The sequence below is a fragment of the Neopelma chrysocephalum genome, unplaced genomic scaffold, assembly GCF_003984885.1.
Source record: "Neopelma chrysocephalum unplaced genomic scaffold, ASM398488v2 Primary Assembly neopelma1_119, whole genome shotgun sequence".
NCBI lineage: Eukaryota > Metazoa > Chordata > Aves > Passeriformes > Pipridae > Neopelma > Neopelma chrysocephalum.
Window position 1 is genome coordinate 1,202,914 of NW_020897781.1, and position 19,168 is coordinate 1,222,081.

Here is a 19,168-nt window from a genome sequence, read left to right on the forward strand (position 1 = left end):
GCCGTGTCCAGTGATCCCGGTGTCCCAGTATCCCATGCCTGTGCTGCCCCGTGCCCCAGGCCGTGCCCGGTGATCCCGGTGTCCCGGTATCCCATGTCGGTGCTGCCCGGTGATCCCGTGCCCCAGTATCCCACGGCGGTGCTGCCCGGTGCCCCGGGCCCTGCCCGGTGATCCCGGTGTCCCGGTATCCCATGCCGGTGCTGCCCCCTGCCCTCCGGCCGCGCTCACGGCACCGCCAGCACCGCCCGGCCGCGCTGCCCCCCGTGACATCACCGCCCGTGTCCGGTGTCGCGGGGGGGGGGGGACAGGGGACACACCCACCCACCCACACTCACACACACTCACACACACACGTGTCACCGTCACCGTGGCGACGCGGCGGGTGACGCGCTGTGCCCGCGGCCCTCCCCGGAACGGGCGGGCGGCGCGCGCTGAGCGCGTCACCGGGGGCGGTGGCGGCGGCGGCGGCTGTGACGGGCCCGGGGCGCTGCCATGGAGAGCGCGAACCAGGGTACGGCCCGGGCAGGACGAGGGGAAGGGGGAGGCTTCGCTCCGGAACACGGTGGCCTTGTGCCGGGGAGATCCCGGGGGCGGGGGGGGCCGGAGCCGGGGAGGGGGGGGGTGCGCGGCCCCGGCGGTGGGAGCGGCCCCGGGGATGGGCAGCGGCCGGGGGTCGTTCCCCCCAGCGCCGGGCTCGTTCCCCACGCCCAGACTCGTTCCCCCCTCCCCGGGACTCGTCCCCACCCCCGGTGCCGGGCCCGCGGAATGCCCGCGGTGCTGCCGTGGATTCCGGGAGATGCCCGTGTAGGAAACTCCAGGGCAGGTCTCTCAGGTTTCTCTTCCCTTTTCCCCCCGCGGCCCCTTCCCCGCACCCCTCCCGTCCCGCCGTCCCCCCCTGCTTTGCATAACGCGCCGACCGCTTATTCAGTGCCCTCTGCTCCTTGTCTGCGACAGATATCAACCTTAACTCTCCTAACAAAGGTCTGCTGGCCGATGCCATGACAGATGTTCCCGTGGATAACGCGGCCCGGAGCGCTGCGCCCGAGGGATTGATCCTGGCCGAGGAGGAGGAGCTGAGATCCGAGCTTGCCAAGGTAAGGGTTGGTCTCAGTTATGTTCTGCTGGGAAGGGACAAACAGGAGCCACAGGAGTGGCACTGGTTGTTTTGTTTGATTGTTTTTTTGTTTGTTTGGTTTTCTGTTTTTTTTTTTGTTGTTGTTGTTGTTTTCTTGGTTTTTAATTTTGCAGTGTTACCTTTGGGTCTCTCAGCGAATTGTTAAAAGGCACAAAGCTGGCAGATACTTCAAACGCTCTGGTGTGTTGTTTGCTCTTTCCCAGAACAGCCTAATTTAGGGCTTGAAGGAAATAGGGCTTGAAAAGCTCACGGCTTTTGATGCCGTGAGCTTGGTGTAGGCCTTTAGCTCCATTTGAAGCAGGAAAACACTTTAGGCAAATGCTATGCAAAAGAAACTCATTTTTCCTTAGCAAACTGACACAGTGGAGCACTTAATATGCCTTTTTCCTACCTTTTTCTCTCAAATATTTACTACACTTTATAGTCACCAAAAATGGTTGCCAGTATGCTTTCGAAGAGCTAAGACTTTGCCCTGTAATACCCCAAAGCCCGAGCACTTTTTTGGGTTTAAAGGTCAGTTTATAATTTCAATCTGAAACGTGGCTGAAGATAATTGCAGCTATTTTCTTTGTTGTCCTTTCCTTCATTTGAGACTCTCGTGGTGGTTCTTTGACTGGCATATTTTGGCAAGGGAGGACTTTGCTGCTCTGGGTGGTCACACAGAGCTTGGTGAGCTGCAGTTTAAGTAGAAATGAACCCTTTCTGCCTGGAAACAGCTCCAAAGTGCTTTGAAACTGTTGTAAGAGAGATCTCTGAGGAAAAACTCTTTGCTTTGATGACATCAGAGGAAAAGAATCATAAGATAAAACTTTAATTCATAAGGTTTGGCAGCTGAATTGCATCTGCTGTTGAAATTACAACACAAAGAATGGGCTCTGTTAATCTCTGTGCCACTAAGTCACCACTCCAGTGACTTGTATGGATGTTTTCCCAGTTGAAGTTTGATCTGTAAGCCTCCCATTCCAATACAGTTCATGTTGAGTTGAATTGCTCTTCGTGCACCTGACGTTCTTCCCAATTTTTAAAATTCACGTTAACAAGTTGGCTTAATTTCCAGGGTTTTACTAAACTGTGATTTAAGGCAAACCTCTGCCTCTCTCTAAGGTTGAAGAAGAAATTGGTACTCTCAGGCAAGTTCTGGCAGCTAAAGAGAGGCACTGTGGAGAGCTGAAGAGGAAGCTGGGTCTGACTCCCTTGGATGGGTTAAAGCAAAACCTGTCCAAAAGCTGGCACGATGTCCAAGTCTCCAACGCGTAAGTGTCGCTTGTGATGCACATGTGTTTAAACAGGACTATGTATGACACTTCCCAGCAGTGTATTTCTGAGCTCTTCCAAGTGAGTGGAGGCTTCTCTGGTGGGTATGTAGAGTAAAAGGCACTTAAAAAAAAATCATTGCTGTTTTATGTCTGCGGTAATGGAATTTTTGTATGTGTGATCTGCATAAATTGTTGCTGGATGCTCTTTCCCATGGTTTTAGAGATCTGGATCGTCACTTAAACAGTTCAGTTTGCCCATTTCTGCCCATTTTTTGAGGCAGAGGCAGCTGCTACCTTGCCCTGAACTCAGGCTCAAAGGGAAGTGCAAGGAGTTTCACAGCTGTGCTGCACAGTGCTAGTTCAGAGCGTTTCCTGGGTCAGACAGCCTGAATTAAAAGCCTGCACTTCCTAGGAAAAAAATCTGTGATATTAGTGTTCATTGCCAGAGTCATCTCTGCCTAAAGAAGGTGTGAAGTGAGACTGACTGTTCCTGAACAGGTGTTAAGGGTACGGTCACTGCTGTGCTTGACAGACCCAAAAGTAGAGTCCAAGAGGTAAGTTTGACCCTGCAGTGGGTGTCAGGGACTCTGGGTGCCCATAGAGGCATCATTCAGGCTAAAAAGTCTCCTCTAATTTAACTGGGATTTGGAGTTACTGACAGTGATACTGCAGAGCAGATCGTTGAGCTGTTCATCTCACTGTTTATTCTTTCCCTTTTCCTCATCTTCCCTCCTCCATCCCTGCCCCATTTCTGTTATTCCTCTGTCACTGAAATCTGTGTCATTGTCTTCTAAAAAAAAATGAATATTAAAGTTATATTCATTAACACTTTCTGTTTCTAGTTATGTGAAAACATCTGAGAAACTTGGAGAGTGGAATGACAAAGTGACACAGTCTGACTTGTGAGTGCCTCGGGCTCCTCAGCATCGCCTCCTTGCTGCCTTCCCCGATTTGTGCTGCTCCTTGTTCTCACAGGCATCAGGGCTTGGTTGGGAGCTGGAGGCCTGGTGAAGCAGGATTGTTACTTCCAGCACGCCTGGCTTCCAGCTAGAAACATCCCTCAGTTGCAGAGGAGATGAGTAAATGTTACTGCCATCAACTCTCTCATGGTCTTGCTGTTGCAGAAGCAAAATTCCAATCAGTTACCAGACCACATTTTATCTAAAAAAAAAAGAGAGGGGACAAAAGTTTAACCACAGTTTCCTTTCAGCTGGTAATTGGTAGGTCAGTGTGTTGTTATCAGGTGTCATATTAGTGAACCTCTATCTTTACTGTGAAACTGTTTCTCTTCTCATCATCAGATGTGGTAGGAATCGGTTTGACTATTGCCTTTCTGTGTGGCCACCTGGGAGGGAAGGGGCTGGAGGTGTTTCCCTGTAGCTGGAAATAGGGGCTGTGCAACTGCCAGTGTGTTCATGAGCTTCTGAATCTTCTGCATTGATGTGTGAACCTTTTCCTGATGTCAGCACTAGAAAGCCATGAATTTTAGTCTTTTCTGTATCTCCAAGCAGGCGACAAATGCAGACAAAGAGCATCTGGCTACTTCTGCTTCTGGAATATATTCTTTAATTATATTAGACCTCTGTTCATGTCAGACACGAATCATTGATTCCTGCTTCATAGCTGAACCTATGGGAGCCCTTTAATGTTTTCTGCACTGAAGTTTCTCTCTCTCTGTCCTCTGTTGAAGGAGATGATGATTTAGCTAAGAGGAAAATGTGGATTGGGAGCATCCCATCATTAGGCAAGGTGGCAGTGGTCTAGTTGAAGCGAGTGAATTCTGGGTGATGTGAACTGGCTGTGATATCTCACCTCCTCTGAGCTGGGAGCAGCCACATTCTGTAGTGCTTGTGTGTGTTTTGTACCCCCAGTGTTAGTTCTCACAACCCCTAAGGTACTGTTTTGTGGGTAGAGAAACATGATTTCTAAATATTAGAAAACAGAAGTTTTGAGTGTTTATCCAGGTCATGCTGTATTGGTAAAATAGAGCTTTGTGTGTGGCAGTCAGATTTTTTTGGCCCTGAGCTCAGTTCACTGCTCTGTGCTTTTAATACAGAGCTGCCGCAGCATGCAGGAAGGGAGCAGAAGATGCAAAGTCTTTCAATTCCTGACACCTTCTGAACTGCAGGCTTTGTTTCTTTGTGCTCAGTGTTTGAACATGCTTAAATAAAAGAAACTGGGGCTTAGGTGTCTCTCTGCCTTTCAAACAGCTCTTTTCCTTCTGGCTGTAACAGAGAGGCTGAAGCTGTTGTCAGAGAAGTAAAGCCCTTGATACTGTAAGTGTAAAGAGTCACTGATAATGTGGAAAGTGTCAAAAAAAGCATCTGCAGTGAATCTTGGTGCTGCCTCTAACCTCCATTGTGTTTGTAGATATCTTTCAGCCAGCAGCACACTGGAGGACTGGAATGAAAAATTAACTCAATCAGAAGCGTGAGTGTCTTAACCTTCAGCATTAACAAATGCCTTCCTGACAGTGCTGCCACTAACATGCTGTGCCCCTTCTCCCAGTCCTCTGCTTTCACTAGATCTATTTAGACATTTATCTTTCCCAGCTTTCACTTTTTTAACCCAATAAATACCTCTCCTGGGAGAGGGAGCTTTTCTTCAAGCCAGTATTCAAACAATTTCGTTGTAGTCCAAGTGATAACTTTACAAATTCCTGCCTGCTCCCAGGAACTGGCTGAAACCCCTGGGTAGCTGAGACCTGTGTGCCACAGGTTATACCTTGAGCTGAGAAGCTGTGGAATAACCAAACTGATCTCTTTTTGTGCTCTGCAGAAAACAGGAGATTTTTTTTTTTTACTGTGGTACCTGAGGAGAACAGATAGAGCTGTAGTGTCCAGGGCAGCTCTTCTGGCACGTTGGGGCCACAAATGCACTCGACCAGCTTAAACCTCACAGCTGTTCTACTCCTGTTGTTGACTGCAAAGCTCTTTTAGCCATGTTTTTATTAAATGCCTGAAATTAAATTCTCATCTGGACTAAATTATGGAAGGATATTATGGAAGCTGGCCTTTGTCCTTCTTGCTGTGCCTTTCCCACAGTATGTAGGGCAGTCCCTTCCAGTGCTGCAGTGGGAGCAGGTAGGTCGTGTCACTGTTTTCTGAGCTGATTTAAACCATGGTAAGGTAGGTCTTAAGTGGGAGCCAGCTTTTCCTGTTCTCTAGAGAGGGTATGAAATGCAGTCCTTGAAGCTGGCTGGTTATCACCCTTGTGTGTGAATAGACGGTTTTCTTCCTAAGATGGTTCAAAGAGGAGCAGAGATAAAAAGTAGGAGTAGCAGAAAAAACTTTCAAGTATGCAGGTCTACTTTCAACGTTCCCTGGGTGTTTTCTAGATTAAGAAGCTGTAAACTGTCAGTATTTCACTTGCTAAGTAGAATGACCTTGGTTTTCATGCTTGCTGACAGCGTGGCTGACTCCAGGGGTGTTTAATCAGAGTTCCTCCCTGGGTGTGCCTGCTGGAATAGAAAACTTCTGGTTGTATCTGTTTCCTTGTACTTCACAAGCACCAGAAATGTGGCGGAAACGTGCTTTTGTGGAGCACTTAGGGCCTGAATAGCTGGGGCACGTTAGTTTTCCTGCTTGCTTTGGCACTGGGCAGCAACAGTCAGTGCTGGCAAGGTGGAGGCTGATTGAAATGGAGAGGTGAGGGGGATTGAAAGGTGAGATTCCAGCAGTGCTTCAGAAATCATTCAGAATTTCTGCTTCTCAGTCTGAAGTTCATCAAGTGCAAAGAGGCAAGTTCAAGAGGCCCAAGGATGAGGTTTTATTCATACGTTTTGGGGTTTTTATGCAAATGATCCTCTTTCCTGTTTCAGAGCTGCTCTGCATTGTAACTATCAGGGCTCCTGACTGAACTGGGAATGGGCCTAACTGCCAACCTTACAGTGCTTTTGTGTGCTGTGGAATTTCCTGGTAGTGGCAAATCCTGGCCACAGACTTGCCCTCTGCACAGATAGGGCAAAAACCATCCTGGTCTGTTCCTAGATCCGGTTTCACTGTAGCCAGGGCATGAGATGACTTAGATGGTTTGTGTCTTTAGCTAGACAGCTCAAATGGTGATTGCTGTATAAAAGCAAGTGAGAGGAAGCTGCTATTAATGGATAAAGGAGGATTTGTGGGGGCAGGTCTTGCTCTTCCCTGTAGGGTTTATAGGAGAGGGGTGCAATGAAATGTTGAAATACCACGGGATGAATAGCACAGGGCAGAGATCATTTCTGCAGCTTGTGCTGCAGCCAATTGCCTGTTAGTAAAGCAGGGTATTAACCAGAGCTTATATTTATTACTCCCAGATTTGGATTATTCCATTGTGCTTTGTGCTGGTGCTAAGGGAAGAAAGTGAGTGCTTGTGAATTTAAACCCATGGAAAACCTGGCCATGGTGCTTGCAGGAGAAGAGTTGCAACTTCTAGGTCAGGGCTGGGCGTAGTTAAGTTGCATTAAAGTCTTGTATAAGCTGATCCCTGGCTGTCACAGATGCAGCTCCACATGTGTGGCTGGTGGCAGTTCTGGGTTAGAGCTGCTCATCCCCCTGTGCCTCCCTGGCTGTGCCTCCTGCCTGGCAGTGGAGAGGTGTGTACGTGTGTGTGGGAGCTGTGGATGCAGGACTAGGCTGGCCATCTGATCCAGCTGCTGCTTTTTTGTTCTTCCAAGTTTATATTTAATCCAGGCAGTTTCCTTGATCTAGATTGCTGTGCCAGCACAAACAGTTGTGCTGGAGGAAGGAGCAGACTGGGGCAGAAGCAGCAGCACCTGAGTGCTCCATCTTCAGTGATATTAGAAATTTTGCTGTCAGGTGTGGAAAATACAGTTGGAAAATCTCTGGTCTTTATCTGCTGAAGCTGGACATAATACCTGGAAGCTTGCAGCGTGTGCATGGTGTGATGGTGTCCCTTGAGGCTGTGAACCCTTCCCCAGTGCTGAGCTCTGGGACCCGAGTGCCAAACAGACCTGGAGTCAGCACTGCATACTTTGGTGAGCACGAGGTCTTCCACATTTGTTAGGCAGCTGTAAATCAAATCCCATGACAGGGCTCAGCCAGGGAGGAGCCTGGTTGCTGAAGGCAGGTTCTTCTGGATTCACTGAATTCAAGAGGAATTTGTCTGGAAAATATGTGGGTTATAGGAATTCTCTTTTAGGAGCAGGAAGAGGGAAGGAAAAGCTGATGCAGTTTTGCCCTGCTCTGCATAAGTCTCGTGTACATTTTTTGTTCAGAAATACTTGTCTGTGGTTCTTAAAAAAAAATCCCAACAAACCATCATGTTGTAGTTGGAATTGCTCAAATCCAGTTCGGGTGGTGTGGTGCTGTCCACACACTTCTGTCTGGAGAGAAGGAGCTGTGAGTAAGTCAGCTGTCACTGTGGTGTTTGTAGCCAGGGGAGCTCAGGCATGAGAGAACTTTAGGCTGTTCGTAATGCCCTTCTCCTAAATGTCCTCATCAGGCAAAAGAATAATCTCAAGCTGAAGTATTTGGAATAAGAAAACGTGGCTTAAAATGTTGAACTTGTTTTCCAGCCTGAGTATTTTCTTTATAGTTTCAAGAGTGACATGAATCTAGATGTTAATCACCAACTGGAGAACAGTTTAGAGAGAAATCAGTTAATGAAAGTGGCTCAAAGAATCTTTGTTCCAGAGATTAGTCTCATCTGAGGGAAACAAAGGTTCTCAAGTGTCTGTCTTCTCCATCTCGGGTATAAGCTCAAATAATCAGCTGACAAATACAAGCTGTCAGACTTCTTACCTACTGTGGTTAATGGTAACTGATAGGAAACTTCTCTACCCTTTATTTCTAAACTGCAGTTGTAGAGATAATGCTGATTCCTGCATTTCTTTTCTATATGGTGATGCTGGTCTTGCCTCTTGCTGCTTTCCTCCAGAACCTAACACAACAACAAATGCTGTAACTTCCTCAAGGCTGCAAGGATAATATGGAATAGGTTCCTAGACTTATTTTTCTCAAGGAGTCCAAAAGGTAGTTGAGCTATTGGGCTACAATGCTGTGGTGTTACAGCTTTCACATGAAAAGTTGGTTTTGCTTTGCTTTTTTTGCAAATGTTTGTGTCAGATTTAAGAACATACAGTCAAAATGGTAAAGTGAGTGAGTGTGTGGAAAGGTTAATCCTACACTTCCAGCTTTTTTAAAAACTTCAAATATTTGAATATATGCAAGTCTGGAAGTGGCTCTTTCAGTGAAGTCAGTGCAGCTCACTAATCTAGCTTCTTTGCTTTAATACGGGGTCCTTTTTCAAAACTGGGGGGAGACTTTCAGATCCGACCCAGTAGTTCAATTTATGATGTTTTTTTCTACTTAGTTACAAGAAGACCCAGGAAACCCTTTCCCAGGCAGGACAGAAGACTTCAGCAGCCCTTTCCAATGTAGGTTCTGTTATCAGCAGGAAGCTTGGTGACATGAGGTAAGATTTCTGGTTTGCACTCCAGTGCTTTGATCTTGGTTTCAAACAGGAATGAGACTTTAGACAATGACCAGGCTTATTTTCATTTTTCTGCTTAGTTGGCAGCACACTGCTGTTGATGTACTACTCCCTTGTGTGTGGCCCTGTGCATTGTAGTTTAGGACAGATTAAACACTTATTGAAGAGTTATTGGTGACATAAAGCCTGTTCTAAGGCATTTAAGTTTGATTTGGTTTAGGAGAACTGACTGAACATTTTTAGAAGCCTTCCCCCTTTTACTGTCATATGGTTTCTCTGCAGGTTGTCATATGTACAAAACTAGTATTAAAGTTTCCCTTTTCCATTCCTTACTGGATTATGGAGATGTGTTTTCTCAGTGTTATTTTTTCAGATTAGAGAGGGGTCATCCCTCCTGTGCTCTGTTATTTAAAACAGGGCAAAGTCTGGATGCTGCATTCCATGTGGTTTCCAGCCCCATGTGTTGACATTCTGTGGAAAAGGGCAGCGTGTCTTCCAGGCACAGTTATATCATGTTGGTTGGAAAATACCAGTTGATTCAGAAGATTATGACAACAGTAAAAATTTGTTGCTGTGGGTGGTGATTATCTCGATTCATCTTAAGCGGATGACCACTGGAGTAACCACAAATTTAAACCTCTCCAAATTGGGAAGAGAGGCTGGTTCCCCTGGCTGAGGTTCTTGCTCTGTGAGATTCTCAGCTGTACAAAGTTCAAGGTTAAAACTGGTGATTTACCTGCTCTTCAGAACTTTAAGCTGGAGCCCCACTAGTGGCAACATCCAAATTTTTCATGAAGAATCCCTTGACCATGTTTTCCTGGATTTGAGGGTTAATTCTGAATATACAGCCTGTCAAGGTTAATAAGGAAGGATTCTTAGAGCTTGTATTTAACATGCTGTATCAGACCTTGGATTGAATGGGTAGCTGTCATTCTTTGTAGGGAATTTCCTATTCCACTGTGGCTGTGAGTATCCGAGTGGTAAGAACTTGTTGGCCTCTGATCACATAGTACTCTGTCCTCAATGAGTTGGTTACTGTGTTCCTGGAGGGTATTTTTTGGTGTTTTCAGTTGCTCACATCTAAATTTGGCAGAGGACTAGCTGGCTCCCTACCCTTTCCAGCATTCAAGTTGTAACTTTTCTTTCCTGGAAACTCCCTAGTCTGGTGGAAGAAGAGATTTTCATGTAATCACAGCAGATTGCAGATACTGGCACAAGATGTGGTGGGAACACATTTTGCCAAACTGATAAGTAAATTTGGTGCCTGGCTTCTGCAGTCTGGCCAGGCTGTTGCAGCAAAGGGATGGGAACGGTGCTTTTTTGGGACCAAACGGGGAACTCCTGAACCAGTGTTGCCACCAGCAGGAGCTGTTTTGGCAGGCTTGGTCCTGCCTGTTTTCTTTTAGCTGGGAGAATGCAGGTCATGCAGCTGCAGAGATGTTTGTGCCATCCCAGGAGCAGATGATGGAGGGAGGGGACTCCTGGCTGCTCTCCTGGTGACAGAGCTGGCCTGGCACAGTCACTGTGAAAATTGGCCCTGTAATCAGCTGGCCTAGGAACGAGTCAGGCCTTTGCAGCAATGGTTTTGCACGGCATCAGTCACTAAATTAAACATCTGCATTCCTTTTTATAGCTAATACCTTGGGTGAGGTGTTATGAAATAGAGGCAGCTTCTGTCTTATCACTTGGGAATCCCTGCCAAAGTTATTTCAGCAGGATTTGTATTTGTGGCCCTGTAGGGGAACACAGTAATGATTTTTTTTTAAGACTTTCGGTTTTTCTCTGCATATATAAACAGACTTCCGTCTCCTGTGCTGCATCCAAGTCTTCCTATTTCTGATTCTGAATGAGGTTTAACTCTGAGCATAAGTTTTTGCAGGAACTGTCCCATTTTTCACCCTTGCCAGGTGAAACTCTGGTGTTCTGATATGTGATCAGAGCTGATGAGGAGTGAAGTCTGTTGTATTGCTGTGATCACTGCTCTGAACAAGTGGGATGATTTTTTCTGGTCCCTCTCTGTTACAGGCCTTGTAGCCTGCACTGCAACCTCCATTACTGTACTCTGGGTTTTTTTCCCCCCTCTTACACTACAAATTCACTTGTAAAGCAAGTTTATTTTCCACCACTGGAAGTGTTGAGATAACAGAAGGGATTTCCTTGTTTAGTCAGCCTTCACTGGTTGATAAATGCAAGGAAGGCGTGATGAATGGGACAGAGCCTCGGGTACACCGAGGGCGTGGGCGTAATTCCATTAAAAATGCTTGGGCCAAAATGTTCTTATATACAAGTAACGTGCCCCTGGGTTAAATCTTTAGGGTTGCTGTATTCTGGTCAAAATAATTTTAAATGTTCTGGGTGTGGATTGTAAGGAGACCTTGTGAAGTTCATGTTGTAACCGTGTGCTTGCTGCATTAATGCTCTGTTGGATTGAGGGGAGAAAATGTACCTTAGTGGGTTGAATTTTTTCAAGTCTTGGCCAGTTCAGCCTTTTCTGTTATCTTCACCTTCAGTTAAGAAGTAAATTGGCCTTTAGACATTTTGTTCCTGCATTTTACTGATTCCAGTAAACTGCAAAATTGGAGTGTTTTCTTTTTGTTGCTGCGTGGGTTTGTGTCCACCAATGCACTTCACGTTGTCTGATGAACTTTGCTGCTGTATGTAATGCTACAAGCGAATTCATTATGAAATGTTAGCCTGATCCCAAAAGTACCTGCAAATTCCTGAATCAATGCAAACTTGAAATCCTCGTGGAAGGAGGAAGAGGGTTACTGGAAGGTCCAGGCCAAGATACTGAACAAGCGAACCAGTTGCTTGTGGTATTGCTTACAGAGCAGCTTGGTGCATGGATGTGTTATCTATGTTGTTCTCCTTTAAGCAACAGTAAGTAGAAAGTTAATTTATTTCACATGCAAAGGCAGCATTTCAAGGAGTCTGCCCTGCCAAAGAGCCGACTTGGATGTGTAGGGAAATGAAACCACAAAGCCCAACGTCTTCGCTCTGGCTGTCAGGAAAAACCCTTGTGCTCCTTGCCAAGTACTTCACATCCAGCTTGCCATGGCTGCTTCCTGCAGCAGAGACAAAAGTTATAGTTATATTTAAGTGGAATAAAACACTGCTCTGGCAGGAGAAGCTCCTTTAGAGCATCCTGGTAATCTTACTAATAGAAGTAGAAAACCCTGGTCTGTTGTTCTGAGGTGCTACTGCATTGCAGAATCCCAGCCTAAAAATGGGCAACCAGGTTATGGGGTAAACACGATACCTTTAATCTTACCTTTATTAGGCTGCAGTGCATTTGTTCTCTGAGCTGTAACTTTATGATTTTCAGGCTTGGCAAGATAACGTGCAGGTATCCATTGCAGATTGCCCTTAGACAAGTTCTCATCGGAAGTCCAAGCAATGCTGTCTTTGTATGAGAGACCATGGGGGGATTTGGGGGAAGGAGGTATCTCTACCAGTTTAGCTGGTGCTAGGTAAAACCTTCAGTTTAGAAAAAAAATGCTTAAAACAAACATGTGAAAGCAATGGATAGGAATAGGAAAAATGTTTTGTTTTGCTGTTGCACACCCACTCCTTCCCCTCCCCAGCACCCTGGCTCTAAGTTGCTGGAGGTGCTGTTATTGCTCTTTGAAAAATATCTTTGCTTGCCTTGAGTCAATGAAAAGCATTGTTTTTTTGCTTGCTTCTGTGGTTTATTTTGAGAGGTTTACTCCTGAGTAGTTGACTTTGCTGTCCCATGATTCTGTGACTGTGTCCCTGCGTTTAGTGTTTAGCTCTGCACAAGTTTCTGACTGTTGCTTCCCTTTTCTCTCTGCTGCCCGTGGCCTCTCCCAGGGCTCACTCCATCTCGCATTCCCTTAGGTAAGATACTCTTCAAGGCTCTAAAAGAGCATTTGTTTCTGTGCCAGGCCCTTGCAGACCTTAAAGGGGAAGCTGGTTATTTAAGCCTCGCCTACACTTTTGACACAGATTGAGAAATCTACCACAAACCAATGCCCTAGGATTGACTTTTGTATCGCAGTTGCAGTTAAATACTTACTGTCCTGTGTCTGGAAAACGAAATTCTGGGCTGTTAAATAAGGGGAGAGAGGGCTGGCTCTTACCACTTGGGTTGTCCACAGCAGCCTGTGTGTGGACAGTGAGCGCTTCAGACCCAGGGTTATGCTGCTTTTGCCCAGTGTCGGTGTGAAATTGTCATTAACTTTTCCCTCCTTATTCCAAATGCTTCCGAGCAGCAGTTACTCCATTCGCCACTCCATAAGTATGCCAGCCATGAGGTAACGTAGCCCTGTACCTGTGCCTGCTGCCTGGGGCTGGGGGGTGGTACAGCTGCCTCCATTGCTGCTGGGGTTTTTGTTCTGACTTCTACAACTGGTTCTCTTCTCGAGCAGACCCTGCTCTGAGCATGGATTAACCACAGCCTGCAGTTTGACTGCTTTAGGGGAGGGGTTTACCCAGTATCTCTTACGGTTAATTAGCACGTGTTGTTCTTGAACTAAGCACAGCGTTGCACCTGTACCAAAGTCTGATTGAAATTTGCAGCTTTCAGGGGTCCCTGAAGGGCAGGATTACAGTTCTCTCACAATGTACAACATGACCATTGCTAATACCAAGATGAATCCTAACTAGAACCCTCTGTCTCCAGCCTGGGACCTCAGTGCCCTTCTCAGCCTGCCCTCGTGGTGCCTTAGGTGGTGATCTCCTTGCAGGAGAAACGACTGCCAGGGCTGGACAAGGCCCACAGAAACTCTCTCTGTTCATTCTCATTCCAGATCAAGGGAGGTTATTTTATGGCTGCAAATATAAAGCGATTCCTTGGAACAAAAATAACTGAGATGAGACGAGTCATCTCCCAGCGCTCCTGCAGCCTGGCCCGGGGGAGCAGAGCTATGAGTAATTGCCTGGTCTGGAAGCTCAGTACAGAGCTCTCCCTGAAATCCTTTGCCAGAGAAGCAGCTTGTTGGGTTGTCAAACAATTGACCTGGTTTTCTTTGCTAGAAATATGAAATGCTCTGATTAATTTATTACACTGTGGTTTTCATGAGCGTTTCCTGATGTAAATGATCACTCCTGTAGAAATAAAACTGGTGATAGGTGCAGGCACATGGCCCTTCCCCTTCCCGCCCACGGGATGTGATATGGGAAGCTGAAGCCTTTGTTTTAAACGCTTCTCAGCTTTCCCTTTCCATTATTTAAAACAAAATGTTTTTGGTTGGAAGCCTTGTAAAACTAAGAGCTGATTTCTTCTCTGCTTACCGTGCCTTGATTCCCCAGTGAACTAGGACTTGTTTCCCTCAAGATTCCAGCTTGAGCAATTGAGTGGATTGCACGTGGTGTAAATGTTTTCCTCCAGAGTTTGTATGTGGTGTTCTTGCCTGGTGTGCCCGAGAGATTTGTGCCAAAGGCTGTGAGGAGCTGGAAGTGTTCTGGGTACTGGTGTCACTGCAGGGGAACAGCCACAGAGCTCAGTCACGCTGTGCCATTTGATATGGTTAAGAACTAACTTGTCTTGATTTGTTGTTTTGATTTTTTTTTTCCCCCTCTTCTTTCTTCAAGGAATTCTGCAACCTTCAAGTCCTTTGAAGATAGAGTTGGGACCATAAAGGTAACAATCTGCTTTGTCTTGTAAACACACAGTATGAAGCCTTGTGCAGAAACTTTAATTTCTGCAATGTTTTTCTTGTAGACTAGTATTCGGGCAAATGGCCTCTCAGATATGTGAAGTCTTGGCTACAGTAGGTGACCTCGACAGGGGGGGAATTGACTTGGTATTCCCAGTGCTGGTTTCTTGTTATCCTCACTCTCTTCTCTCCTTCCAGAACAGAGTGGTGGGCAGCAGGGAAAACAGCACTGACGGCCTGCACTCCCCCTCGGGGGCTGGGGACAAGTCTCCGCAAGACAACGCTCCTTTCTAGACCTGGATGTGGCTTTGCACGGCTGTGCACAACTGGAAGAGCCCCCTCCCTCCCAAACCTTCACCACAGCAACAACATGCCGATCCAAGAAGGGGCTGAGAGCCAGTCAGGAGAGATCCATCCTTCATTCATAGACACTGCTGCTGGATCCAAGTCAAATAAAGAGAATGCAAAGTTTTGTACACAAATAATATTTTACACTAAAGTTTGTAGATTAAATGTATCACTGCTGTCCTTTTGGGAGAGCGTGTAAGCTGGAGTTTCCTTAAAGTAGCTCAGAAATGCCACTGCTATAGATAAAAACAGTTTCCCCTTGTCTGACATAGCTCGGAGCAGATTGTGGCCCTGAGAAGCACGAGGAGGGCAGTTACTGGAGAAGCCAAATGCATGCTAAAGCACCTTAGCTTTAGCTTCTGGCTCCATTCTCTGTGTGGGACATGCCATGCAGCTACTCTGGATGCTCCCAGGCTTCTCCTGTTACTGTTTTCTCTGGCTCTCATTGGAGCAGCCTGGTAAACGGGGTAAACAGTTGATTTTTTTTTTTTTCTGAGCTCCCAAAAGGGAAACTTCACTTAGCAGCTGCCTCGTTGTTACACTAATGCTCTAGCTTTAACAAAACTAAGAATCTTTATTTTTAAATGCAATGAACTTTAAAGAAATAAAGCTTAAAAACAGACAAAAAAAAAAGCTTTGGCATCATATTAGGGCGATGCTCCCTTGGACTCTGAAGCTGAATTGCAAGCCTTACATCACTTACGCTTTACTTGTTTATGATTTGTTTTCTGTAGAGAAGACTGCAAGGTTTCTAAAGCTGGTTGTTGAGCACTGGAGTTTTGCATCATGCAGTCGTAGCAGCATGCTTATAAAGCCAGTTCTTGTGTTAAATTCAGTGGTGCACTCTGTTTCCCGAGTGTATGAAACTTGCTTCTCCCTTCTCAGCTTATGCCTTCGTTCTCGGAGGAGGAATTTTTGGAGGCTGGAATATGGATACCATTGGAGGGACTCGACTCTGCTCTCCGAGGGCTCCTCCAGCTGGTACATCTGGCTGTGACTGGATGGGTTTCTCAGTTGAAAGCCCCAGCTCTAATTTTGGTTTACATAACTGGCAGAGAGTCACGGAGCTCCCTCAGTCCCCCCAGGGACTGGATGTTTTGCTCTTTTGATGTCCAACTTCATTGCTCAGGAGCTGACAAATTCCAAGTTTTCTTCTAGAGGCCTGATCTTATTCTAGTGCCTCCACATAGAAATACCTAGAGTGAGCAAATCTGTGCCTTAGAGGCGAAGTGGGACTTACTCAGGTCTTTAGACTTATGTACATATCTGGGTAGTTTTAGTGGTTTATCACCCGGGAGGGACTGAACTGTCTCTGACCCTTTAGAGAAGCAAGTTTTGACACTGATTTGATTAATCTCCATTTCCCCCACCCCTGCTCCCCTCCCTCTGCAGACCTGGGGATGAAATGTTAGTGGGCAGATGTACTAGGCCATAGGTGGAGTGTAGAGTGCCGTTCACTGGCGCTCCTTGTTTGACTGGAACTGGCCTCCCTGCGAGGAACGGAGCCAGTGAAACGGGGACTGCGGGAGCTTGGGTATGGAACTGTTTCTCTTTAAGGTAAAGATTGAGGAAACTTGTCAATAAAGGATTCCTTTGGGAGAAAATGGGGTGAATGTTGTTGTCTTCTTCTGTCTAACAGCACCGAACTCCGCTCTTGGGTGCTTGTTATGAACTTGTCCGGTAAATACCGACTGCCTGCAGCAGCCTGAGGCAAGAAACAACTGAAATATTCTGTCCTATCCCTATGGCTCGCTGTCTGTCAGCTCTCCAGATGCTTTCTCATGAAGGAATGTATACTAAATAATATTTACAGTCTGATGTTTCCTTTTCAAGATGCAGGACACGGTTCCCAAGCTGGTTCCCGAGCCTGTGGCCTGGGCCAGGGAGCTCCAAGCTCCATCACTTCGCTCCCTTTGCCACCGGTGCTGCAGGTGCACCTCGAGCTTCCTGAGCTTCCTGAGCTGGGAGCGTGGGACTGCAGTCCCAGCAGTAACCTTGGAAGTGGGAGCTGAGCCTGGAGAAACTTCTAATGTGGAAAAGCTGCAGCTGTGGTGCTGGTGTGGCTTCCCGGTGTGATACCTCAGGGAATCCGTCGCCTCCATGGAAGCTCTGGCAGTCAAACAGCACGGAACAGGGGGAGCAGTGGATGGATGGCTGGAGCTGGGAGCTGCTCTCTCTTAAGTTTAAAAGGGCAGTGGAGAGCAGGCAGCTATGTTGTGAGAGAGGCCAGCAGAGATCCTCAGTGTGCTGTTTTCAGAGGAAGGATGCCTGGCTAGGCTTGAGACACGTGCTTGGAGGTAGGGCTTGGGTTTGGTTTTGTGGGGTTTGGGTGTTTGTTTGTTTTGAAGGTTGGGAGTCTTTTTACTACTTGACTTCAGTAGGTAAAACTACATCTCTGCAACTGGGGTGAAGAGCAGAGGGGTTGGTACGAGACCTGATCCTGGAGGAGAGACGCTGCCGGGAGCGCCCAGGCTGTGGAGCTGGGGCTGTGAGAGCCCCAGGGGCACAGGGATGTTTTCCACCTCCCCAGTCCCTTCCAGCAAGGAATCTTGGGTGTTTTGCAGGAAGGATAATCAAACCTTCCCTTCCTGGTTACAGGCCTGGCGGGTTTCTGTCACTTCCTGGCTTCTAAGTGTGCTCCTGGCAGCTCTTGTGGGTGCAAACCCCTGTGTTCCTTTGTGGCTGGGAAGGAAAGGAGAGTTTGGGGAAGTCAAAGTGCAGGGCACTGGAATTCCAGAGCCATCAAAAGGAAGCCTCCATCACTGTAAATGGGAGGGTGAGCACCTGTGCCCAAAGATGGGACAGCTTGGGCAGAGGAGCGCGAGGTGCAGGCGCATCATCCAGAGCGTCAAAGGTGGGGGGAAGCCGGATCGCTCCATCCCACAAAGTGGGAACAAGCAGATAAACAGGAGAATCAAAAAGTAACCAATTGCAAAAAGCTGGAAGGAGCCACTTTTCTGTGCTAGCACTATGTCCCGACCCTCAGCCTTAACCACAACCAACATTTTTTAAGGAATTTGACATTTAGGCTTGTGAGAGGGGTTGCACAACCACTCCATCAGCGGGATCCTGTGCTCATCCCTGACTGTGAGTGGGTAGTGTCCAGAGCCAAGCACCAGCCCTGGGCTGCCAGCCTGGACCCAGTCACTGTATCCCTGTCGGTGCTGGGACAGGCTCAGCATCTCTTCTTGGGCAAAGACTCCGTGCAAGGTCAGTGCTGGGGAGCCTCTAAAGTAGCTGGTGTTCCAGAAGGGGAGAGGTCACAAGAGCCCTCTGGAGCACTGGTGCTGGAGCTGGGCTAGGGATGGAGCTGGATGGAGCAAGGAGAGGGTACGGGTGCATGATTCACGGCGATGACTCCGTTGGCAAATGGGATCCATCATTGTTCACTTCTTAAAAATATGAGTCAGAGGCAGCAGACGGGAAAGGCCATTAGGGCTGCACCGAGAGGCCACAAATGCCAGCAGGGCCATGCTGGAGCTACGGGAGGGATAACGGGAATGAGCATCCCTGCACTGGCACTCAGGTCACCTGCTCTGGATGGGTGGAAGTCGGGCTTTTACCCAACAGTGGGAAACAGCCACCTTCCCTGGGTAACAGCCAGGAGTGCCAGGAAAGTTGAGCAACTGGGAAAAACAGACTCACAAGCTTAAAAAAACCTGTTTTGCTCTAATTGTAAGCACTCTTTTGTTCACTAAAGGGAACTGGCTCTGCACTGAGCTCCTGGTGCCCGGAAGGGTCAGCGGGGTGTCAGGATGGGACCCTCTGGAGCGGGGCAGGGGGTGAAGGTGATGCCCAAACCGTATGTAGAACTAGGGGTCGGTGAGTGGGCAGTGGGCTGAGAGTCTGGTCGGCACCACAAAGGCAGTGAACCCCCAGGCCTGCGGCACACGGGCGATGTGCTGGGCACGTCCCCTGTGCCTCTGCTCCCAGCCCCACAAATCCCCGTGCCACCGCTCCCCGTCCCTGTACCGCCATCACCGGCTCCTGTGGTGCGTCACAGCCCCCGGTCCCCGGGTCACAGGCCCCCCGACAGTTTCACCGCAGCCCCCGGTCCCTGTGTCACAGAGCCTGATTCCTGTGCCGCTGTAGTCCCCAGTCCCACCGCAGTCCCCGGTTCCTGTGCCACAGCCCCCCGACCCTTGTAGCGCAGCCCCTGCCCCCGGTCCCAGCACTGCAGCCTCTGGTCCCTGTATCACGGTTCTCGGTCCCTGTGCCGCCGTGGCTCTCGGTTCTGCCGCACTCCCGGTATCAGTGTCCATATCCGGCCGCGGCGGCAGCGCCTGAACTGCAGCGAGTAACTCATGTTCTCATAGCTCCCTGGTGGTCTAGTGGTTAGGATTCGGCGCTCTCACCGCCGCGGCCCGGGTTCGATTCCC

The 19,168-nt window shown here is 47.9% G+C and overlaps 1 protein-coding gene across 22 annotated transcripts; it reads left to right on the top strand.

Annotated features, from left to right (window-relative positions):
- Window positions 1-397: 397 nt before the first annotated feature.
- TPD52L2 (TPD52 like 2) lies at window positions 398-16,393 on the top strand. Of its 22 annotated transcripts, XM_027697255.1 has the most exons (11): window positions 751-832; window positions 955-1,094; window positions 2,240-2,388; window positions 3,234-3,293; window positions 4,762-4,821; window positions 8,704-8,805; window positions 12,655-12,681; window positions 13,056-13,097; window positions 14,377-14,425; window positions 14,507-14,555; window positions 14,640-14,755. In XM_027697255.1, exons 1-10 carry the CDS (start codon window positions 766-768, stop codon window positions 14,540-14,542), a joined length of 732 nt encoding a protein of 243 aa, XP_027553056.1. In that variant the 5' UTR covers window positions 751-765; the 3' UTR covers window positions 14,543-14,555; window positions 14,640-14,755. The 22 variants fall into 22 exon arrangements, with proteins under 22 accessions (XP_027553054.1, XP_027553060.1, XP_027553061.1 ...); XM_027697253.1 differs by lacking the exons at window positions 751-832; window positions 14,507-14,555 and adding an exon at window positions 398-511 and having other exon boundaries at window positions 14,640-14,923; XM_027697257.1 differs by lacking the exons at window positions 751-832; window positions 14,507-14,555 and adding an exon at window positions 406-511 and having other exon boundaries at window positions 982-1,094; window positions 14,640-14,923.
- Window positions 16,394-19,168: the final 2,775 nt, after the last annotated feature.